General features: G+C 41.0%; 1 protein-coding gene across 3 annotated transcripts in view; it reads right to left on the reverse strand.

Moving 5' to 3' along the window:
• LOC139477286 (adenomatous polyposis coli protein-like) overlaps positions 1-27,471 on the reverse strand; it is a 62,770-nt gene that overhangs the window by 26,848 nt on the left and 8,451 nt on the right. The window contains exon 3 of one of the 3 annotated variants that reach the window (XM_071259833.1): positions 19,451-19,721. In XM_071259833.1, coding sequence (XP_071115934.1) covers positions 19,451-19,691 — 241 coding nt within the window. In that variant the 5' untranslated portion in view covers positions 19,692-19,721. Of the gene's footprint in view, positions 1-4,258; positions 4,493-11,800; positions 13,061-19,450; positions 19,722-27,471 lie in introns of those variants that run through there. The other 2 variants (XM_071259834.1, XM_071259836.1) reach the window with 2 other exon arrangements.

The raw sequence follows: 27,471 nt of genomic DNA on the forward strand, positions 1-27,471 counted from the left end.
CTCGTTCTCATGAATTTCTTCAGTTCTGCCTTGAATGACGTCTCACGATTTTTTATAAATGAAAAAAGTAGTCCCGGTGTGACAGAGGTCACGGTTATCCAATCAAAACGAATAAAACAAGGTCAACCTTGTGCGACACATGTGTGACGTACGGATTAAGTATCTTACCACCTGTATCTTCACCACGTGGGTAATAAAGTGTTATATCTCATGTTGGTTGTGTGTATAGTGATATATCTAATGTTGGTTGTGTGTATAGTGTTATATCTAATGTTGGTTGTGTGTATAGTGATATATCTAATGTTGGTTGTGTGTATAGTGATATATCTAATGTTGGGTGTGTGTATAGTGTTATATCTAATGTTGGGTGTCTATATAGTAATATACCTAATGTTGAGTATTTGTATAGTGTTATATCTAATGTTGGGTGTGTGTATAGTGTTATATCTAATGTTGGGTGTCTGTATAGTGTTATATCTAATGTTGGGTGTGTGTATTGTGTTATATCTAATGTTGGGTGTGTGTATAGTGTTATATCTAATGTTGGGTGTGTGCATAGTGTTATATCTAATGTTGGGTGTCTGTATAGTGTTATATCTAATGTTGGGTGTGTGTATAGCGTTATATCTAATGTTGGTGTCTGTATTGTGTTATATCTAATGTTAGTGTCTGTATAGTGTTATATCTAATGTTGGGTGTCTGTATAGTGTTATATCTCATGTTGGGTGTCTGTATAGTGTTATATCTCATGTTGGGTGTCTGTATAGTGTTATATCTCATGTTGGGTGTCTGCATAGTGTTATATCTAATGTTGGGTGCCTGTATAGTGTTATATCTAATGTTGGGTGCCTGTATAGTGTTATATCTAATGTTGGGTGTCTATATAGTAATATACCTAATGTTGGGTATCTGTATAGTGTTATATCTCATGTTGGGAGTCTGTATAGTGTTATATCTAATGTTGGTGTCTGTATTGTGTTATATCTAATGTTGGGTACCTGTATAATGTTATATCTAATGTTGGGTGTCTGTATAGTGTTATATCTAATGTTGAGTACCTGTATGGTGTTATATCTAATGTTGGGTATCTGTATAGTGTTATATCTAATGTTGAGTACCTGTATGGTGTTATATCTAATGTTGGGTATCTGTATAGTGTTATATCTAATGTTGAGTACCTGTATAATGTTATATCTAATGTTCGGTGTCTGTATAGTGTTATATCTAATGTTGAGTACCTGTATAGTGTTATATCTAATGTTGGGTGTCTGTATAGTGTTATAGCTAATGTTGGGTGTCTGTATAGTGTTATATCTAATGTTGGGTGTCTGTATAGTGTTATATCTAATGTTGGGTGTCTGTATAGTGTTATATCTAATGTTGGGTGTCTGTATAGTGTTATATCTAATGTTGGGTGTCTGTATAGTGTTATATCTAATGTGGGGTGCCTGTATAGTGTTATATCTAATGTTTGGTTTCTATATAATGTTATATCTAATGTTGGGTGCCTGTATAGTGTTATATCTAATGTTGAGTGTCTGTATAGTGTTATACCTAATGTTGGGTGTCTGTATAGTGTTATTTCTAATGTTGGGTGTCTGTATAGTGTTATACCTAATGTTGGGTGTCTGTATAGTTTTATATCTAATGTTGGGTACCTGTATAGTGTTATACCTCATGTTGGATACCTGTATAATGTTATATCTAATGTTGGGTACCTGTATAGTGTTATATCTAATGTTGATACCTGTATAATGTTATACCTAATGTTGGGTACCTGTATAGCGTTATATCTAAAGTACTCACGGAAATGAAAAAAAACTGTTTTTTCGACCTCAGATCTTAAATTATTGCAGTTAATATACAAAATATGTAAATATTCAAACAACTTAATTAGTACTAATTGGGCCGTGGCGCAAATACAGCGTATCAAATGTTTTTATGCCTTTTTACACGTAAAAGTGTGTAAAAATGTGAATAAAACAGACTATTGTGAAACAGGGCATAACCAGGTGTAAGTAGATCAAGGTGACCTATGACACCTTGACGACAGGTGAGAACAGGTGCGTAATGCCTATAGTCTGTTTCTGCTATGTCAATTTGGACTTAGTTTTATTTTTGAATGTTGAAAGTGCCGACAAATTACCTCCTGTAAAGTACATTTTGTATTGTTCACTGAGATCAAACTAGCAAATCCAGACTAGAAAATTTCGAGTTGTTTTGTTATTACGTATTTACAGCTACGTAACACTTTGTGTCGATTTTTAAAATGAGAAAAACAGGTTTTCTTCATTTCCTTGAGTACTTTAATGTTGGGTACCTGTATAGTGTTATACCTTATGTTGGGTACCTGTATAGTGTTATACCTTATGTTGGGTACCTGTATAATGTTATATCTAATGTTGGGTACCTGTATAGTGTTATATCTAATGTTGAGTACCTATATAGTGTCATATCTAATGTTGGGTACCTGTATAGTGTTATACCTAATGTTGAGTACCTGTATAGTTTTATATCCAATGTTGAGTACCTGTATGGTGTTATATCTAATGTTGGGTGTCTGTATGGTGTTATATCTAATGTTGAGTACCTGTATGGTGTTATATCTAATGTTGAGTACCTGTATGGTGTTATATCTAATGTTGGGTGTCTGTATAGTGTTATATCCAATGTTGAGTACCTGTATGGTGTTATATCTAAAGCTGAGTACCTGTATAGTGTTATATCTAATGTTGGGTACCTGTATGGTGTTATATCTAATGTTGAGTACCTGTATGGTGTTATATCCAATGTTGGGTGTCTGTATAGTGTTATATCTAATGTTGGGTACATGTATAGTGTTATATCTAATGTTGGGTACCTGTATAGTGTTATATCTAATGTTGAGTACCTGTATAGTGTTATACCTAATGTTGGGGTGTTTATATAGTGTTATACCTAATGTTGAGTACCTGTATGGTGTTATACCTAATGTTGGGTGTCTATATAGTGTTATACCTAATGTTGAGTACCTGTATAGTGTTATACCTAATGTTGGGTGTCTATATAGTGTTATACCTAATGTTGGTACCTGTATAGTGTTATACCTAATGTTGGTACCTGTATAGTGTTATATCTAATGTTGGGTACCTGTATAGTGTTATATCTAATGTTGGTACCTGTATAGTGTTATACCTAATGTTGAGTACCTGTATAGTGTTATACCTAATGTTGGGTGTCTATATAGTGTTATACCTAATGTTGGTACCTGTATAGTGTTATACCTAATGTTGAGTACCTGTATAGTGCTATACCTAATGTTGGGTGTCTATATAGTGTTATACCTAATGTTGAGTACCTGTATAGTGTTATATCTAATGTTGGGTGTCTGTATAGTGTTATATCCAATGTTGAGTACCTGTATGGTGTTATATCTAAAGCTGAGTACCTGTATAGTGTTATATCTAATGTTGGGTACCTGTATGGTGTTATATCTAATGTTGAGTACCTGTATGGTGTTATATCCAATGTTGGGTGTCTGTATAGTGTTATATCTAATGTTGGGTACATGTATAGTGTTATATCTAATGTTGGGTACCTGTATAGTGTTATATCTAATGTTGAGTACCTGTATAGTGTTATACCTAATGTTGGGGTGTTTATATAGTGTTATACCTAATGTTGAGTACCTGTATGGTGTTATACCTAATGTTGGGTGTCTATATAGTGTTATACCTAATGTTGAGTACCTGTATAGTGTTATACCTAATGTTGGGTGTCTATATAGTGTTATACCTAATGTTGGTACCTGTATAGTGTTATACCTAATGTTGGTACCTGTATAGTGTTATATCTAATGTTGGGTACCTGTATAGTGTTATATCTAATGTTGGTACCTGTATAGTGTTATACCTAATGTTGAGTACCTGTATAGTGTTATACCTAATGTTGGGTGTCTATATAGTGTTATACCTAATGTTGGTACCTGTATAGTGTTATACCTAATGTTGAGTACCTGTATAGTGCTATACCTAATGTTGGGTGTCTATATAGTGTTATACCTAATGTTGAGTACCTGTATAGTGTTATATCTAATGTTGGGTGTCTAGTGTTATACCTAATGTTGACTACCTGTATAGTGTTATACCTAATGTTGGGTGTCTATATAGTGTTATACCTAATGTTGAGTACCTGTATAGTGTTATACCTAATGTTGGTACCTGTAAAATGTTATATCTAATGTTGGTGCCTGTATAGTGTTATACCTAATGTTGAGTACCTGTATTGTGTCGGGTACAGATGGCCTCCATCTTGTCACATCAAACATGGTGTATCCTCCCAGTACTGTCCCAGTCTCCTCCCTGTACTGCCCTGTGTTCCCTCTCCGAGCTGCCAGCTAGGTGTCTGTCTAGAACTCCTTGCTACATCCTCCATACCACCCAGTGCCTGACTGGTATCACACCTGGACACAACTGCTATCCTTAGTCATTCCAACCCTGGCATTCCTCTCAGAATATACGACCTTCACCTTCACCCCTGACCTGACAGTAAGCCAATGAAGAACGGCTGGAGTTTACTCTGCTGCTGTAATAGCCTGGCTGCTGTGGCATTGTGAGTGAGCCACCAGCTCATTACCTCGCTATAGCGCTGCCACGCGCCAACAATAGATGCCCTGTTATAGCACAGGCTTAATGAGCAGGGAGATGGGATATATTCAATATGGCCACATCAGCAGCTGAGTATTGTTTCTGGTGTCTGGAAGCAGGAAGACATTGGCTACAGTGGCAGGGCTGGCTGGGCCAAGGCAGCACATCTCCACTATTAATGAGTCTCTGTTGTGTGGGATGCTGCTGCTGCTGCTGGCTCCATCTGTCAGCCATACATCCCTGCTACAGTGACAATTGATTCCTGCAAGGAGGGTTAGAGGAGAGGGGGAGGGGGGGCAAATGGGGTGGGGGCTTCTAATATAGGACAAATAAGGGGGGTGGGGGCTACCAATATAGGACAACCTGGTGGGGGGTGAGGGGTCCAATATAGGACAAATAAGGGGGGTGGGGGCTACCAATATAGGACAACTTGGAGGGGGGTGGGGTCCAATATAGGACAAATAGGAAGATGTGGCAGTTACTAATATGGGACAAATAGGAGGCGGGGAGGCTACCAATAAAGAGCAAATGGGGGACGGGAGAGCTACCAGTAAAGGATACATTGTGGATGGGGGGGTGGGGGGGTGGGCCTACCAATATAGGACAACCTGGAGGGGGGTGGGGGGTCAAATATAGGACAAGTAAGGGGGTGGGGGGCTACCAATATAGGACAACCTGGAGGGGGAGGGGGTCCAATATAGCACAAATAGGGGGGGGGGGGGGGGGGGGGGGGGGCTACCAATATAGGACATCTTGGAGGGGGTGGGGGGTCCAATATAGGACAAATAAGGGGGTGGGGGCTAACAATATAGGACAACTAGGAGGGGAGTGGGGGGCTAACAATATAGGACAACTTGGAGGGGGGTCCAATATAGGACAAATAAGGGGGGTGGGGGCTACTAATTTAGGACACCCAGGTGGGGGGTGGGGGGTCCAATATGGGACATATAAGCGAGGGTGGGGGAACTACCTATATAGGGCAAATAAGTGTGTGGTGTGGTGGGAGGCTACCAATATAGGACAAATGGGGGGGGGGGGGGGGGGGGGGGGGGGGGCTACCTATATAGGACAAATAAGATGGGGGGGGGGGGGTATGCTGAAGACCAATTCTAACCCAAATCTTCAAGCAAGGGTTACTGAAGACCAATTTTAACCTGGATCTTCAAGCAAGCGTCGCTGAAGACCAATTCTAGCCCAGATCTTCAAGCAAGCGTCGCTGAAGACCAATTCTAACCCAGATCTTCAAGCAAGGGTTGCTGAAGGCCAATTCTAACCCAGATCTTCAAGCAAGGGTCGCTGAAGACCAATTCTAACCCAGATCTTCAAGCAAGCGTCGCTGAAGATCAATTCTAACCCAGATCTTCAAGCAAGCGTCGCTGAAGATCAATTCTAACCCAGATCTTCAAGCAAGGGTCGCTGAAGACCAATTCTAACCCAGATCTTTAAACAAGGGTTGCTGAAGACCAATTCTAACCCAGATCTTCAGGAAGGGTTGCTGAAGACCAATTCTAACCCAGATCTTTAAACAAGGGTTGCTGAAGACCAATTGTAACCCAGATCTTCAAGCAAGGGTCGCTGAAGACCAATTCTAACCCAGATCTTCAAGCAAGGGTTGCTGGAGACCAATTCTAACCCAGATCTTCAAGCAAGGGTCGCTGAAGACCAATTCTAACCCAGATCTTCAAGAAAGGGTCGCTGAAGACCAATTCTAACCCAGATCTTTAAACAAGGGTTGCTGAAGACCAATTCTAACCTGAATCTTCAGGTCACCGAGTTCAAATAAAGATTTTTTCCCTCATTCGATATCACATCCCATATTCATCAATCACAAGCACCAAGCCTTTAGAAAGAGTGACAGCTGGGAGAAAAATTGCCTGAATATTTTTTCAATGTATCTCAATCTACTGATACAATCAATGATGGCAAAATTAGATCGGACTTGATCCTTGGCGATTGGGGAGTGAATTCATTCATCAGAATCAGGGGACAAGTCAGTTGTGGCACACAAGACACTCACAGTCAGAGCTCCAGATAAGCTGTTGGTGTTGTGGGTATTTTACCCATGTATTTTAAAATCATTGGGTATCAGTAATTCTATCTGGGTATTCCAATTTCTGTTACCCACTAGTTTTTACACATATGGGTATTTAAGTTAAATATTTAAAAACACTATTCATCTAGTCCCTGCAAACTGGTGTTGTGTGGGTTTGAGAGCTTCATAGGACTCAAACATACCACGATACTTCAACAAGAAAGGGTGATGGCAAATGATCATGATGTAACTGTCATCGTGGAGTTCGGCAAAGTTGACGGAATGTCCGTTTAAAATTTCAAAATAAGTTGCTGATTTGCTAATCAAATACGGAAGGTTACTTCACAATATTTTGATGATACGCACAAGTTTTATTTTTGTAGCCTATCTGTAATGTTCGTTGTGTATTTGATACGCTTGGATTATATTTTACTGCGTATTTCTGCATTTCTGATGCGTATTTCACGCAGATACGCAGCTTATCTGTAGCTCTGCACAGTGGTAGAACTGGCTGTTGCAGCACACACGAGTCAGTAACTATCTGAGACAGCCTAGAGACAGGTTACAGTTTTATGGGATACAACACTGTTTATTATATAAACCCATTTGACGTAATAAGCGCCCCGCTCTAATAAGCGCCCATGGCGATATTTGCTAAGATATTGGCTAGTGAACACTCCCGATTAGCACCCCTTCCAATTGATCAATGTACACAAGACTTATTTATTCGTGTATAATACACACTCATGTGTTATATGCACCCTTAATTATGGGGAATTTAATTCTGGATAAATATATCTGTCGTACATAAACATTTCAGGCTGTCAGCATAAACCACAAAATTTATCTTTCAACTGTTTTTTTTTCACCAAAATAATATTCTAATAAGAGCCCCCTATTCCTAATTATGAAAGCGTCCTGGGCGTTTATTACGTCGAATACGGTACTTCAGTGTCAAAGAAGTTGAGAAAAGTGATATTATCATTGCAGTGAACTTAACACTCGATATTTCCCTGCGGTCAATGTAACACTTGATATTTCACTGCAGTGAACGTGACACTTGATATTTCCCTGCAGTGAACGTAACACTTCAACGGAAATATTATCATACAAGAGTTACCCTCCTTGAAATTGTCTCATGTGTGTCTAGCCCTTATAAAAACTGCTGACTTCCTTTTACGCTAGTTCCACATTGACAAGGCAAAATAATGACAGGTGGTCATTTATGGAGTTAATAATGCTTCTTGCCATTGGTGATTATGTTGGAAATGTTTCGTTAAACTGTAAATTCTAATTTAACTCGTCAATCAAGACTGTTTGTTTCGCAAAGCGCCATTTTTGTTACTTAACCAGCATGTATTCTTTCGCTTCCCAAACGGTCTCGTAGATTTCAAGAATATTTTCTTTAAGTTGATTTTGTATATAATTTCATATCTCAATAAACAATGATAAATGATAAAGAATTTTCGTGACCTTAAATATTCTTGATAACTTTTTTTTCAAAGTTGGAACTAATTTTTTTAAGTGGCAAACACAAGGGGTGGTGAACCGTCCCTGTGTGTTAGATAGGAAGAATTTACCTTTCAAGGTTATAAATTTGTAATGAAATAATTCAATTTCCTGGTAGATTACTACACTAAAAGTATATAATAAATAAACATAAATATATATAATAAACTTCTGTCACTTTGTGACAGAGAAAAAGGAGATATTTTAAGTGAAAATAACTGCCCCCCCAATCTTCCCGAGGTAAGGTAGATATCTGACTGCAAAAGTCCAGCGTCCAACCTTATAAAACCACGTGACTCGGTACATTATAAAGGGATATAACATTATGTTACCTGGTACACTATAAAGGGATATAATACCATGTTACCTGGTACATTATGAAGGGATATAGCATTACGTTACCTGGTACACTATAAAGGGATATAATACCATGTGACCTGGTACACTATAAAGGGATATAATACCATGTGACCCGGTACATTATAAAGGGATATAACATTATGTTACCTGGTACACTATAAAGGGATATAATACCATGTGACCTGGTACACTATAAAGGGATATAACACCATTGTGACCTGGTACATTATGAAGGGATATAACACCATTGTGACCTGGTACATTATAGAGGGATATAACACCATGTGACCCGGTACATTATAAAGGGATATCACACTATGTGACCTGGTACATTATAAAGGGATATAATACCATGTGACCTGGTACATTATCAAGGGATATAACACTGTGACCTGGTACTTTATGAAGGGATATAATACCATGTTACCTGGTACATTTTAAAGGGATATAACACCATATGACCCGGTACATTATAAAGGGATATAACCCCATGTGACCTGGTACATTATGAAGGGATATAACACCATTTTGACCTGGTACATTATAAAGGGATATAACACCATGTGACCTGGTACATTATAAAGGGATATAATGCCATGTGACCTGGTACATTATCAAGGGATATAACACTGTGACCTGGTACATTATGAAGGGATATAATACCATGTGACCTGGTACATTATAAAGGGATATCACACTATGTGACCTCGTACACTAGAAAGGGATATAATACCATGTGTCCTGGTAGATTATGAAGGGATATAATACCATGTGACCTGGTACATTATAAAGGGATATAACATTATGTTACCTGGTACACTAGAAAGGGATATAACATTATGTTACCTGGTACACTAGAAAGGGATATAACATTATGTTACCTGGTACACTAGAAAGGGATATAACACCATGTGACCTGGTACACTATGAAGGGATATAACACCATGTTACCTGGTACATTATGAAGGGATATAACACCATGTTACCTGGTACACTAGAAAGGGATATAACACCATGTGACCTGGTACATTATAAAGGGATATAATACCATGTGACCTGTTACATTATAAAGGGATATAACACTGTGACCTGGTACACTAAAGGGATATAACACTATCTTTTGTTTGTGTTTTGTTTAACGCCGCAGTCAGCAATATTCAAGCTTTATGACAGCAGTCTGTAAATAATCCGAGTCTGGATCGAACAATCCGGTGTTTGACATCATGAAAAGCGATCCAAGCAATTGGGATACGATGACATGCATCAACCAAGTCGGCAAGCCTGACCACACGATCCTGTTAGTCGCCTCTTATGACAAGCACAGTTGCCATTTACGGCAAGCATGGGTTGTTGAAGACCTATTCTACCCCGGATCTTCATGGGTCTATAACACTATGTGACCAGGTTCTCTAAAGGGAAATAACACTATGAGGTCTGGTACTATACATAGGGATATAACACCATGTGACCTGGTACATTATAAAGGGATATAACACTATGTGACCTGGTACATTATAAAGGGATATAACACTAAGTGACCTGGTACATCACAACGTGACATAACACCATGTGACCTGGTACATTATAAAGGGATATCACACCATGTGACCTGTTACATTATAAAGGGATATCACACTATGTGACCTGGTACATAATAAAGGAATATAACACTATGTGACCTGGTACACTAACGGGATATAACACTATTGTGACCTGGTACACTAAAGGGATATAACACTATTGTGACCTGGTACACTAAAGGGATATAACACTATTGTGACCTGGTACACTAAAGGGATATAACACTATTGTGACCTTGTACATTATAAAGGGAAATAAATTTATTTTACCTGGTACATTATAAAGGGATATAACACTATGTGACCTGGTACATTATAAAGGGATATAACACTATGTGACCTGGTACATTATAAAGGGATATAACACTATGTCACCTGGTACATTATAAAGGGATATAACACTATGTGACCTGGTACATTATAAAGGGATATAACACTATGTGACCTGGTACATTATAAAGGGATATAACACTATGTGACCTGGTACATTATAAAGGGATATAACACTATGTCACCTGGTACATTATAAAGGGATATAACACTATGTGACCTTGTACATTATAAAGGGATATAACACTATGTGACCTGGTACATTATAAAGGGATATAACACTATGTCACCTGGTACATTATAAAGGGATATAACACTATGTGACCTGGTACATTATAAAGGGATATAACACTATGTGACCTGGTACATTATAAAGGGATATAACACAATGTCACCTGGTACATTATAAAGGGATATAACACTATGTCACCTGGTACATCACAACATGACATAACACCATGTGACCTGGTACATTATAAAGGGATATCACACTATGTGACCCGGTACACTAAAGGGATATAACACTATTGTGACCTGGTACACTAAAGGGATACAACACTATTGTGACCTGGTACACTAAAAGGACATAACACTATTGTGACCTGGTACACTAAAGGGATATAACACTATTGTGACCTGGTACATTATAAAGGGAAATAAATTTATTTTACCTGGTACATTATAAAGGGATATAACACTATGTGACCTGGTACATTATAAAGGGATATAACACTATGTGACCTGGTACATTATAAAGGGATATAACACTATGTCACCTGGTACATTATAAAGGGATATAACACTATGTGACCTGGTACATTATAAAGGGATATAACACTATGTGACCTGGTACATTATAAAGGGATATAACACTATGTGACCTGGTACATTATAAAGGGATATAACACTATGTCACCTGGTACATTATAAAGGGATATAACACTATGTCACCTGGTACACTGTACACTAATGTGGCAAGCGAAAGTCAAACACCATAAACAAGTAGCATAAACAAGAAGCATAAACAAGTAGCATAAACAAGAAGCATAAACAAGTAGCATAAAGTTGATATGAATAAATATAGATGTGTGCAGTAATTATGTTAAATATGAGTAGAGATTATACATATTGCCACTGACAAGGACAAGTGTTCCTGGGAGATTGACATAGGTGTGATAAGCAGGGTACAGTAAGAGTAGACCGCACCCACCCCACCCCACCCCATCCACCCCCCTCACTCACACACTGACATAAGGAGGGAGGGGAGAGGTGCAGGTGCCCCCGTCAGACAAGATGTTTCGGCATACAGCCCGCACTCAGGGAGCAGGTCCGGCACAGAGGCTGGAGAGAGATGAACTACCCACCATTGCGATAACGTTCCTCTTCCCCATCACACTCCACGTCCTCGTCCAGGGAGCTGTCCGAGGAGGAATCGGAATCGGACATTACTGCAGACACTGATCTACATCATTCTTAGCCAATCGCAACGCTCCTTACAAACACAGCACGGCGCCATGGATCAATCGATGAGTGGTAAAGCTGAATGGGCAGTGAGTGAAGTTGCAGTAACGATGTAGTATGACACAGCGGCGGCGCTGCATTGATTGGGGAGAGAGGCTTGCTTCATCTTGATGGAAATCAATCCTAGCAGACTGCCTTCCTCATCAACACACATCTGCAGCATCAACACACATCTGCAGCATCAACACACATCTGCAGCATCAACACACATCTCCAGCAACATCCTTTAGCACCTCCTCAGAAACTACCAGAAAGCAAGACACTATATCCACCACAAAGGCACTGATAACACGATATATCCACCAACAAGTTACTGATAACACAGTATATCCACCTGCAAGTCGCTGATATCAACACGATATATCCACTAAGTCACTGATAACACAGTATATCCACCAGCAAGTCACTGATAACACGATATATCCACCAACAAGTCACTGATAACACGATATATCCACTAACAAGTCACTGATAACACAGTATATCCACCAGCAAGTCACTGATAACATGATATATCCACCAGCAAGTCACTGATAACATGATATATCCACCATCAAGTCACTGATAACATGATATATCCACCATCAAGTCATTGATAACATGATATATCCACTAAGTCACTGATAACACAGTATATCCACCAGCAAGTCACTGATAACACAATATCTCCATCAGCAAGTCACTGATAACACGATATATCCATCAAGTCACTGATAACATGATATATCCACCGACATGTCACAGATAACACATCAACCAACAAGTCACTAATAAAACAGTATATCCACCAACAAGTCACTGATAACACGATATATCCACCACCAAGTCACTGATAACCCGATATATCCACCACCAAGTCCCTGGTGTGTCTACAGAATGCTGACTATCGTGTCCCCACTCCTCCTGATGAGGTCACCTGGCAGAGTCCGAGATCAGTGTGACACATCTGTAATCAAAGCTTGAGGTCACCGTGGTCCCAGTGTGAGATATGTGAGAGGGTGCCGTCTGTGTGTGCCCTCTGAGTGTGCCCTGTGTGTGCTGTGTGCCTGCCCCTGTTGGAAGACAGGAAGCGCAAGGACTACTTCTCCAGCAGGGAGTGCCGGTGTGTGTTGTCTGTGAGGTAACTGTCAGCAGCCTACACCAGAGTATATAGCAGCAGGCTGGCAGTGTGTGGGTTGTCTGATTCACCACCGCATGGAGCTGCCCGGCTCCAATTACACATCTTGCACAAGCATCTGTCCGACTCTCAACACATCATCCCATTGTAGGACTGTATACAGAGAATACTGACATTGTAGGGCTCTATATAGAGAATACCCACATTGTAGGGCTGTATACACAGATACCCACATTGTAGGGCTCTATACAGAGAATACCTACATTGTAGGGCTGCATACAGAGATATCCACAGTGTAGGGCTGTATACAGAGAATACCCACATTGTAGGGCTCTATACAGAGAATACCCACAGTGTAGGGCTCTATACAGAGAATACCTAAATTGAAGAGCTCTATACAGAAAATACTGACATCGTAGGGAATACCCACATTGTAGGGCTGTATACAGAGAATACCCACATTGTAGGGCTCTATACAGAGAATACCCAAAATGTAGGGCTCTATACAGAGAATACCCACATTGTAGGGCTGTATACAGAGAATACCCACATTGTAGGGCTGTATAGAGAGAATACCCACATTGTAGGGCTGTATACAGAGAATACCCACATTGTAGGGCTGTATACAGAGAATACCCACATTGTAGGGCTGTATACAGAGAATACCCACATTGTAGGGCTCTATACAGAGAATACTCACATTCTAGGGCTGTATACAGAGAATACCCACATTGTAGGGCTCTCTACAGAGAATACCCACATTGTAGGGCACTATACAGAGAATACCCACATTGTAGGGCTCTATACAGAGAATACCCACATTGTAGGGCTCTATACAGAGAATACCCACATTGTGGGGCTCTATACAGAGAATAACCACATTGTAGGGCTCTATACAGAGAATACCCACATTGTAGGGCTCTATACAGAGAACACCCACATTGTAGGGCTCTATACAGAGAATACCCACAGTGTAGGGCTCTATACAGAGAATACCCACCCACATTGTAGGGCTCTATACAGAGAATACTCACATTGTAGGGCTGTATACAGAGAATACCCACATTGTAGGGCTGTATACAGAGAATACCCACATTGTAGGGCTCTATACAGAGAATACCCACATTGTAGGGCTCTATACAGAGAATACCCACATTGTAGGGCTCTATACACAGATACCGACATTGTAGAGCTCTATACAGAAAATACCCACAGTGTAGGGCTCTATACAGAGAATACCCACATTGTAGGGCTCTATACAGAGAATACCCACATTGTAGGGCTCTATACCAAGAATACCCACATTGTAGGGCCCTCTACAGAGAATACCCACATTGTAGGGCTGTATACAGGGTATACCTACATCGTAGGGCTCTCTACAGAGAATACCCACATTGTGGGGCTCTATACAGGGTATACCTACATTGTAGGGCTCTATACAGAGAATACCTACATTGTAGGGCTGTATACTGAGAATACCCACATTGTAGGGCTCTATACAGAGAATACCCACATTGTAGGGCTCTATACAGAGAATACCCACATTGTAGGGCTGTATACAGAGAATACCCACATTGTAGGGCTCTATACCGAGAATACCCACATTGTAGGGCCCTCTACAGAGAACACCCACATTGTAGGGCTGTATACAGGGTATACCTACATTGTAGGGCTGTATACAGAGAATACCCACATTGTAGGGCTCTATACAGAGAATACCCACATTGTAGGGCTCTATACACAGATACTCACATTGTAGGGCTCTATACAGAGAATACCCACAGTGTAGGGCTCTCTACAGAGAATACCCACATTGTAGGGCACTATACAGAGAATACCCACATTGTAGGGCTCTATACAGAGAATACCCACATTGTAGGGCTCTATACACAGAATACCCACATTGTAGGGCTGTATACAGAGAATACCCACATTGTAGGGCTCTATACACAGATACTCACATTGTAGGGCTCTATACAGAGAATACCCACAGTGTAGGGCTCTCTACAGAGAATACCCACATTGTAGGGCACTATACAGAGAATACCCACATTGTAGGGCTCTATACAGAGAATACCCACATTGTAGGGCTCTATACAGAGAATACCCACAGTGTAGGGCTCTATACAGAGAATACCCACATTGTAGGGCTCTATACAGAGAATACTCACATTGTAGGGCTGTATACAGAGAATACCCACATTGTAGGGCTGTATACAGAGAATACCCACATTGTAGGGCTCTATACAGAGAATACCCACATTGTAGGGCTCTATACAGAGAATACCAACATTGTAGGGCTCTATACACAGATACCGACATTGTAGGGCTCTATACAGAGAATACCCACATTGTAGGGCTCTATACAGAGAATACCCACATTGTAGGGCTCTATACAGAGAATATCCACATTGTAGGGCTCTATACAGAGAATACCCACATTGTAGGGCTGTATACAGGGTATACCTACATTGTAGGGCTCTCTACAGAGAATACCCACATTGTAGGGCTGTATACTGAGAATACCCACATTGTAGGGCTGTATACAGAGAATACCCACATTGTAGGGCTCTCTACAGAGAATACCCACATTGTAGGGCTGTATACAGAGAATACCCACATTGTAGGGCTCTATACCGAGAATACCCACATTGTAGGGCCCTCTACAGAGAATACCCACATTGTAGGGCTGTATACAGGGTATACCTACATTGTAGGGCTGTATACAGAGAATACCCACATTGTAGGGCTGTATACAGAGAATACCCACATTATAGGGCTGTATACAGAGAATACCCACATTGTAAGGCTGTATACAGAGAATACCCACATTGTAGGGCTCTATACAGAGAATACCTACATTGAAGAGCTCTATACAGAAAATACTGACATCGTAGGGCTCTATACAGAGAATACCCACATTGTAGGGCTCTATACAGAGATACCCACATTGTAGGGCTGTATACAGAGAATACCCACATTGTAGGGCTCTATACACAGATACTCACATTGTAGGGCTCTATACAGAGAATACCCACAGTGTAGGGCTCTCTACAGAGAATACCCACATTGTAGGGCACTATACAGAGAATACCCACATTGTAGAGCTCTATACAGAGAATACCCACATTGTAGGGCTCTATACAGAGAATACCCACAGTGTAGGGCTCTATACAGAGAATACCCACATTGTAGGGCTCTATACAGAGAATACTCACATTGTAGGGCTGTATACAGAGAATACCCACATTGTAGGGCTGTATACAGAGAATACCCACATTGTAGGGCTCTATACAGAGAATACCCACATTGTAGGGCTCTATACAGAGAATACCAACATTGTAGGGCTCTATACACAGATACCGACATTGTAGGGCTCTATACAGAGAATACCCACATTGTAGGGCTCTATACAGAGAATACCCACATTGTAGGGCTCTATACAGAGAATATCCACATTGTAGGGCTCTATACAGAGAATACCCACATTGTAGGGCCCTCTACAGAGAATACCCACATTGTAGGGCTGTATACAGGGTATACCTACATTGTAGGGCTCTCTACAGAGAATACCCACATTGTAGGGCTGTATACTGAGAATACCCACATTGTAGGGCCCTCTACAGAGAATACCCACATTGTAGGGCTCTATACAGAGAATACCCACATTGTAGGGCTCTATACAGAGAATACCCACATTGTAGGGCTCTATACACAGATACTCACATTGTAGGGCTCTATACAGAGAATACCCACAGTGTAGGGCTCTCTACAGAGAATACCCACATTGTCGGGCACTATACAGAGAATACCCACATTGTAGGGCTCTATACAGAGAATACCCACATTGTAGGGCTCTATACAGAGAATACCCACCCACATTGTAGGGCTCTATACACAGATACCCACATTGTAGGGCTCTATACAGAGAATACCCACATTGTAGGGCTGTATACAGAGAATACCCACATTGTAGGGCTGTATAGAGAGAATACCCACATTGTAGGGCTGTATACAGAGAATACTCACATTGTAGGGCTCTATACAGAGAATACCCACATTGTAGGGCTCTATACAGAGAATACCCATATTGTAGGGCTCTATACAGAGAATACTCACATTGTAGGGCTCTATTCCAAGAATACCCACATTGTAGGGCTCTATACAGAGAATACCCACATTGTAGGGCTCTATACAGAGAATACCAACATTGTGGGGCTGTATACAGAGAATACCCACATTGTAGGGCTCTATACAGAGAATACTCACATTGTAGGGCTCTATACAGAGAATACCCACATTGTAGGGCTGTATACAGAGAATACCCACATTGTAGGGCTGTATACAGAGAATACCCACATTGTAGGGCTCTATACAGAGAATACCAACATTGTGGGGCTCTATACACAGAATACCCACATTGTAGGGCTCTATACAGAGAATACTCACATTGTAGGGCTCTATACAGAGAATACCCACATTGTAGGGCTGTATACAGAGAATACCAACATTGTAGGGCTCTATACAGAGAATACACACCTTGTAGGGCTGTATACAGAGAATACCCACATTGTAGGGCTCTATACAGAGAATACCCACATTGTAGGGCTCTCTACAGAGAATACCCACATTGTAGGGCTCTATACAGAGAATACCCACAGTGTATGGCTCTCTACAGAGAATACCCACATTGTAGGGCTCTCTACAGAGAATACCCACATTGTAGGGCTCTATACACAGATACCTACATTGTAGGACTGTATACAGAGAATACCTACCCACAGTGTATGGCTGTATACAGAGAATACCTACATTGAAGAGCTCTATACAGAAAATACTGACATTGTAGGGCTCTATACAGAGAATACCCACATTGAAGAGCTCTACACACATAACCATTGATCACTAGGGACTCAATGATGTGTATCAACCAAGTCAGCGACCCTGACCACCCCATCCATTAGCACCCTGTAGCAACCACCTCCACACACAGGATGTGGAATTCCTCATCAATAAACTGGTTACATGCTTCCCCTGACACTGGGAAGGTCAAGGTCATGATCGTCAAGGTCATGATCATCAAGGTCATGATCATCAAGGTCATGAATGTCAAGGTCATGATCGGCAAGGTCATGATAATCAAGGTCATGAATGTCAAGGTCATGAATGTCAAGGTCATGATCGTCAAGGCCATGATTATCAAGGTCATGATCGTCAAGGTCATGATCGTCAACTGAAACCTAATCCATGTATAGGGGTTAAAAAATCCTAATATTCCTATTGCCTGACGCCCAGGACAAGCAAATTTTAGTTGGGCAAGCTACATTTGCTGTCACTATTTGTTTGAGAGCAGTTGGGTAGTACGTTCCACTGAGGGACATAACCTTGACCTGTCATTACGCATCTGGCTATAAAAAGAAGTGTTCAGTATCTAATGGATTGATTTATTTCTTTGATTTTATTCAAACCTTTATTCAATCTTTCGCACCAGCCTCATTATTTACAGTAATCACAATCAGATTATTGACGCCTTGATACATACCAAAGTTGCCAGACAATGGATACAAAATAATGAACATCCATTACTGTTGCCATGTCAAATCTTAAAACCATTTTCAGCACTTTCGGCACCCCTGTCTGTGCCGATCCTGATGCCACAATGGTAATAATGCTGTCTGCCCTTCTGTCTGCGCGGATTGTGATCCCACATGAAATAACCATCCCATATTGTCAGTATTGTTCTTACATCATATCATTTAAATGATTATGACTAAACAAGACATTTAGCAAACAGGTGCAATACTAACTGGTAAATCCATGCAGGCAAATAACAACCAACCACTCCAGTCTGTTACCTCAAGGCCAGACGTCATTCACGTAGTACAAAGACCCAACCACCCCTGTCTGTTACCTCAAGGTCAGACGTCATCCACGTAGTACAAAGACGCAACCAACCCCATCTGTTATCTCAAGGTCAGACGTCATCCACGAAGTACAAAGACGCAACCAACCCCATCTGTTATCTCAAGGTCAGACGTCATCCACGAAGTACAAAGACGCAACCAACCCCATCTGTTATCTCAAGGCCAGATGTCATCCACGTAGTTCAAAGACCCAACCACCCCCGTCTGTTATCTCAAGGCCAGATGTCATCCACGTAGTTCAAAGACCCAACCACCCCCATCTGTTACCTCAAGGCCAGACGTCATCCACGTAGTTCAAAGACCCAACCACCCCCGTCTGTTACCTCAAGGCCAGAAGTCATCCACGTAGTTCCACCCCTGTCTGTTGACTCAAGGTCAGATGTCATCCACTTTGTTCAGAGACCCAAAGACACACACATCATACATGCCCACCCTGACAATGCTGTACTCACCCCCGACGGTGGAGTTGATGCTGGCGCCGGCTTCACAGGGTTCCTCCCCCTCCTGGTACTCGCACTCGCTGTCCTGCATCGCCAGCTGGATGTGGGAGAGGACGTCCTTCATGTTGGACGCCTCATTCTCCAGCTTCGTCAGGTGGCTCGAGTTGTCCTGCAACTCCCGTCTCAGGTGCGAGTTCTCCGACTTCAAGCATTCCACCTGCTTCAGCAGCTCGTCATATGACGTCATAGACATGGTGGCGGAGAAATGACCTCGTATCACATGCTGAAATACATAGATTACCACACTGTCAGTCTAACATGGAGATATGACCTTGTATCTCATGCTGAAATACATAGATTACCACACTGTCAGTCTAACATGGAGATATGACCTTGTATCTCATGCTGAAATACACAGATATACCACACTGTCAGTCTAACATGGAGATATGACCTTGTATCTCATGCTGAAATACATACATATACCACACTGTCAGTGTAACATGGAGATATGACCTCATATCACATGCTGAAATACACAGATATGCCACACTGTCAGTCTAACATGGAGATATGACCTCGTATCACATGCTGAAATACATATATATACCACACTGTCAGTCTAACATGGAGATATGACCTCGTATCACATGCTGAAATACATACATATACCACACTGTCAGTCTAACATGGAGATATGACCTCGTATCACATGCTGAAATACATACATATACCACACTGTCAGTCTAACATGGAGATATGACCTCGTATCACATGCTGAAATACATACATATACCACACTGTCAGTCTAACATGGAGATATGACCTCGTATCACATGCTGAAATAGACAGATATGTCACACTGTCAGTCTAACATGGAGAAATGACCTCGTATCACATGCTGAAATACATACATTACCACACTGTCAGTCTAACATGGAGATATGACCTTGTATCTCATGCTGAAATACATACATATACCACACTGTCAGTCTAACATGGAGATATGACCTTGTATCTCATGCTGAAATACATACATATACCACACTGTCAGTCTAACATGGAGATATGACCTTGTATCTCATGCTGAAATACATATATATATACCACACTGTCAGTCTAACATGGAGATATGACCTTGTATCTCATGCTGAAATACATACATATACCACACTGTCAGTCTAACATGGAGATATGACCTTGTATCACATGCTGAAATATACAGATATGCCACACTGTCAGTCTAACATGGTGGATATATGACCTCATATCACATACTGAAATACACAGATATATCACACTGTCAGTCTAACATGGTGGAGATCATCTTCCCGAGGCAAGAGAGTTAACTGACTTTAAAAGTCCAGTTTCCACCCTTGCCGAAATAGGCTGGAATTACTAGGCTCGATCGTAGCGCCACCAGTGGCTATTACCAGTTATGTCCCTTCTAAGCCTCTCCTAAGGACCAATCAGTTTCCACCTCTTGTATCACTTGCATTTGCTTCAAACAAAATGGCGGCGCCAAGTCAGGACGATCTGCTCGATAATCAAGATCTATATTGTGATAAAACGGGTCTTACATCGTGAAATGCATCAAACCCATGAGCACCTTGATTAAAAACATGAAAAGATTTTGAAAATATCTGTTGCCAACGAGTTGGCGGTGCACATGCATTGCAAATCCTGCAATCGACCGAAATCTGCATGAGAGTTTATGAACCGTATTCGATTTCATTGCGTGATTTTGATTGGACTATGCATAAACTCGTTAGTCCAGCCAAAATGTAACTCCATAATACCAGTCTAGTTCGGCAAGGGTGGAAACTGGACTTTTATAGTCAGTTAACTCCCTTGCCTTGGGAAGATGGGTGGAGATATGACCTCGTATCGCATGCTGAAATACACCGTGGCTAGTCCGTCAGTATTGTGAAAGTCGATACTGTATCGATACATATTATGAATATCGATACAGCTATTACTAAATTATGAATTTACTACTGATAATGATTAGAGTGAGTGAGTGATTTGGGTTTAACGCCGCTTTTAACAGTATTTCAGTTATATCACGGCGTGTCAGCTAAATCTGGGAAGAAAGCCCGAAGTGATGCAGGTCTCAGACGTTTACCACTTCGGTGAAACCCACGAGCATGGTAATAGTGCTGACAGACCTAGAAGCATAATCAGGACGAATCGGGGCGAACCGGGATTCGAACCCACAATCATGACCTGGCGTGTTCAAGGGACGTAACTCTGCACAGCGAATCGCGGCGCCTTAGACACCTGGGCCACCCGTGCCCCCAAGAAAGGCAGAAAATTCAAAATTAAACATTTTCATGGATCAGCCTAGCTTATCTTATCATCATGGTGATTAATGTTTTGCAGGTCCTAAAAGGTAACTTTCATCTATACGTATACAGAATAACTAATCTTATTATTTATCGACATATAATTATATTTTGATACTTTTTAAGTCTATATATTGACACTAAGCTTTCCAATCAATGGCACATTTAACATTGACCCTCTATCCAGCTATGAGTCAGCTCTCATGAATCTCGTGGTCAGCATTCAGTAATTACACTGTCAACTCACCGTGGCAGTGGACATGTGCTACCAGTAGCCAATCAGAAGGAGTGTTACTTAAGGCCAGCCAATCAGAGGTGGGGAGGGAAGGGATGGAAGGAGGAGATGAAGGTGTTTGGCATGACAGTGTTATTCTCTTGGGATGCAGGATGTGAAATGAACAATTTCACTTTCTGATGAACAGCGAGAGCATTATCTGAAGATCCAGCAACAAGTGAGGGACCATCTCAACACCTGCTGCAACAAGTGGGGGACCATCTCAACATCTGCTGCAACAAGTGGGGGGCCATCTCAACACCTGCTGCAACAAGTGGGGGACCATCTCTACACCTGCTGCAACAAGTGGGGGACCATCTCTACACCTGCTGCAACAAGTGGGGGACCATCTCTACACCTGCTGCAACAAGTGGGGGACCATCTCAGCACCTGCTGCAACAAGTGGGGGGCCATCTCAACACCTGCTGCAACAAGATGTGGACCATTTCAATACCTGCTGCAACAACTGGGGGACCATGACATGTTAAAATGGCTGGCAATTAGGCCCTTTCCTTTCTTACGGACTAGCATATGTTATAGATTTCCATATCTTGTAGATTTCCATATGTTGTAGATTTGCATATTCTTGCATATTACACACTGGCATATTATGGACTTGCATATTATATACTTGCATACATTATAGAATTCTATATATTAAAGACTTGCATATACTACTAATTTGCATATATATATACCCATTCTTGGGTAGTGAAATGCATGGGGCTTGCATAAAAGTCAACTTCTGCATGTAATGCAAGCTTTTTCTGGAGCACTACAATATTGAAAACCAAACTTTACTTGTTTGAAAAATACACTAAAATATTGGTGTCACAGGGACTTTTGTTGAGTGTATCAAGTGGCGTATTATGTATGTATCAAGTAGCGTATCATGTATCAAGAACAGTATCATGTATGTATCAAGTGGCATTTCATGTATGTATCAACTAGCGCATCATGTATGTATCAAGTCTTGCACCATGTATTGATGCTAACATCACATTGTCATCATGAAGGAATATTTGTGGAAATGCAGTTTGAGATGCCCCCTGGTTTGGTGGGGATGGACAGGTCATCAGATGGACGGCCCTGGCATTGAAGGCTCATTCCTCACACCAGTCCCAGTGGTTACCGTCAATCAGCCGAGGTCACAATTATTCCATTAACAAGTAGAACGAACCACTGGTAATCCAGGACAGGTTGAGCCAACTCACAAAACCCATTTGACACAAGCACAGAATTGGGGCAAACATGTTTGATTAGTTACACAGAGCTCCAGATAAGCTTTAGGTGTTGTGGGTATTTTACCCATGTTTTTTAAAATCGTTGGATATCAGTAATTCTATCTGGGTATTCAAATTTCTGTTACCCACTAGTTTTTGCATATGTGCGTATTTAAGTTAAATATTTAACAACACTAATCATCTAGTCCCTGGAATCTGGTGTCATGTGGGTTTGAGAGCTTTGTAGGACTCAAAAATACCACGATACTTCCACAAGAAAGAGTGATGTCAAATGATCATGATGTAACTGTCATCTAGGAGTTTGGCACTGTTAACGGAATGCGCGTTTGTATTTCAAAATAAGTTGCTGATTTGCTTTACGAATACGCAGGTTTATTTCACAATATTTTGATGATACGCATAAGTTATATTTTTGCAGTGTATCTGTAATGTTCGTTGTGTATTTGATACACTTGGATTATATTTTACTGCTTATTTCTGAAATTCTGATGCGTATTTTACGCAGATACGCAGCTTATCTGGAGCTCTGTTACAGGTAGAGAACAGGGTTTCTGTTCTTCAGGATATTGACCGGTAAAATATGAATGGGACCGGTAAATTTGAAACTCATATCATATGCTGTGATTCACTGTAAATATTAAATTAAGCTATTTCAAAAGCATGTCAAATTTTCTTCAACGCAAAATTCTGGTTCTAAAAATAGCAAACATTTCACCCATATCATAAAATGCATGATAGTCATTTGCGAAAGCGGTATTTTCATGTGGATTATCTTTGTGACCTTGACCTACATCGCTACAGTCCATTTGGCTCCAAATGAGAACAATAAAATGCCAAATAACTCAAAATCAGGAAAAGTCTATTAAATGTCAACACAGTACACGCAATGAATACCCTGTACCCAACAATATCTGCTGTTTGACATTTCTAGTTCCATCACTGGAAAAAGTTGTTAAAGAAATTATCATGTTGTGTGTACAAGCTGACATCTTGAAATGAGGGGGACAAAACAGTAGGAACGTGTACGTGAGACGGTTCCCACGTCTCGCATACAAGTGACCACCAGAGAGGTCATAACGTATAGATGTTTTCCAAGTGAGTGAGTGAGTATGGTTTTACTCTGCTTTTAGCAATATTCCAGCAATATCACGGCGGGGGACACCAGAAATGGGCTTCACACATTGTACCCATGTCGGGAATGGAACCCGGGTCTTCGGCGTGACGAGCGAACGCTTTAACCATTAGGCTACCCGACCACCCCGGGAGGGAAGAAATATAATTAAATCAAACTCTCCAGGAACCCAAAGTAGCATTAGTTAGTCACCAAAATCACCCATTCGTGACCAATTCGTGTTATTCCAGGACAAGCCGAATAGCAACTCGTGCCTGTCTTGTGGCCATTTTTGTGACTGGGTTTTGTCTTAGCGCAAACAGGCATAGCTAAACGAACTGTCAACTCGTTGCGTAATGATTCACGTATATTTCCCCCACATATTATGTACATTCCAGATGCTATTGAAAACATCAGACCTTACAGTATTATACAGTATGACTGAACACATTTAACTGTATCTTGGGTATATTTTTAAATCCAAGACATAAGTAAAATAAACAAGAGTTTGCCACTAACGTGGCTATATCCCCCGCCCGTTGCAGAATTTATGACATAATTAAATCTAAACAAACCCTAACCTTTTTTTAACTGAGGTGGAACTTGTCATGGAAATTGTAAAAAAAAGAAGAGTTTGGAACCTAAGTCCATCTCGTTGCCATGGAGACGTAAAAAATAAAAATTTCTAAAATTTCTAAATACCTAAAGGCACCAGTTCAGCATGTCCCTGACAGACCTGCAAAGTTGATGAATAAATATTAAACGGTTTATGAGTTATGCTCCGGAAACGAAACATGACGGACGGAGCCTGTTTCTATATCATCCGCCAACTTTGTTGGGCAGGGGATAAAAATTATTCCTGCTGGATTCTTTGACCTAAGAACTTTAAGTCATATGAAAAGAAATGGTGTAGGATGAGACATGGGTAGCTCTAGCATCTGCAGATGCAGCCAAGATATCAATACAATTGCTGAATATTGCCAACCCAAAATGATATCTACAAACTTTATGAATATTTGGCACCTCGATACAATCGATTATGTGAAGTTTTGGATAATTCTGACTTTTAATAATTCCACAGACAGCGTTTCGTGTTGGAGGGCTGTCTGTGGTAAGGGCAGCACAAAGCATCAAACTAAACTGGCCAGCTCTGGCGATGGGCATGGAAGAGGAGGCAGACGATAGAAACAACAAATATGTATCAGTAGTCAGAAGGAATCAAGATGTACGCATTCATTGCCATTCATTGACATGCTAACTGATGCAATGCTTCATGGGCAGAAACTCATAACAGTATTTGAGAAAGATAATCTGAATCTTGGCAGCCACAGCCCTCACTGTGCCAGGCAGTGGAGGACCAGATGAACCTGGGGCTATTATTTACATACTGCAGTCATACACGTGGAATATTCTCTCACTGTGTATTCAACATCGATACAGAGACTTGCCAGGAAACAATTTCTTCATCCCCCCCTCCCACTGTATGACAGATTCTCACCCCTGACTGATCCCCCCCATCCCACTGTATGACAGATTCTCACCCCTGACTGACCCTCCCAAACACAAACACACCCAACTGTATGGCAGATTCTCACCCCTGACCGACCCCCCCGAACACACCCACACCCAACTGTATGGCAGATTCTCAACCCTGACTGACCCTCCCCCCAAACACACCCACACCCAACTGTATGGCAGATTCTCAACCCTGACTAATCCCCCACCCCCGCCCCCCCCCACCCCCAAACACACCCACACCCAACTGTATGACAGATTCTCAACCCTGACTAATCCCCCACCCCCTGTATGGCAGGTTCTCCACCCCCACTGTATGACTGTCGAGACCTGATTACAGTCGCTCCACTAGACGCGATGACTGTTTGTCAAGACACGATTACAAAGTCTCTCTACTATATGCAATGACTGTTTGCTGAGGTTAAAGGAGACAGCAGCCGATTCCACACCAAAATCAATACAACTCATTATCAAGCAGGTCACATGACCCCCTCTGGGCCCTCAGCAAAGCATCGATCAATACCACACAACAAGCCAGCTAGAGTTAGCTCCCCTGTCACTACTCGCTGCTAAATCAATACCACAGCAAGCCAGCTAGAGTTACCTCCCCCAATAGAACACACAAATAGACTCCATAATCAATGACTTAGAGCTAGCCAGCTGGAGTTACCTCCCCTATTTATATCTGTATATCTGTCTGTTTCAACCTGTGTCCATCGGTATATAACGGTTTATTATGCCTCAAAGTGAGATTGACCAATCAGAGAGCAGAACTACTGACCCCAAGCGGGCCAGTACACCGTCTGTAAAAAGCCAAGATGTTTGTCACTGACCTAATGCTATTAGTAAAAAGCGGAAAAATATTGGACGAGTTGCTTTTATTAGATCAGTATCAACCATCTTGAATTTTTACTGACGATATACAGGTTCATAAGGTTAGTAGTTCTGCTCTCTGATTGGTCAATCTCTCTTCGTGGCATAACAAAAGTCCATATACCGTCAGCAACAGCCATTTTGGAGTTTCCAACACCCACCTCACATATTTCACATGAAAACTCAGGTACAGAAAATTGTTATTCGACACTGTGTTGTGTTTTAATATCATTAATTGTGATGTGCAAAGACATTAACTTTTAAAAGAAACCACATTCGTGACTTATTAATAAAAATTATAGAGAGAAAAAAGTTCACAACAAAGCTCACTGGTTTACAAATAGAACATAATATAGGATGTCACCACAAACAAGAAACGTGACGTCACATAGCAACAGAATAGATAGCAGCCCGTTGTTAGGGAAAAGCAGACTGCTATAAAGTTACCATGGTTACAGTGGCTTGCAGGTTTCTGATAACATGCAGCATTTTTATGATAATTCTATCCATTTTAGCTATAATACTTGTTTAAACGTATACATTTAGTGCATTACATATTCCATCGTTAGTGTTTGTATCTACATTAAAGCAGGGTTAGAAACTAACAGTTTTTGTCCACTAGTCCTCATAATGATAACATATAGCAAAACCCTTAAAAATGGCCAATTTCT

Source organism: Haliotis cracherodii, unplaced genomic scaffold (genome assembly GCF_022045235.1).
Source record: "Haliotis cracherodii isolate W230 unplaced genomic scaffold, xgHalCrac1.p SCAF_32, whole genome shotgun sequence".
Taxonomy (NCBI): Eukaryota; Metazoa; Mollusca; class Gastropoda; order Lepetellida; family Haliotidae; genus Haliotis; species Haliotis cracherodii.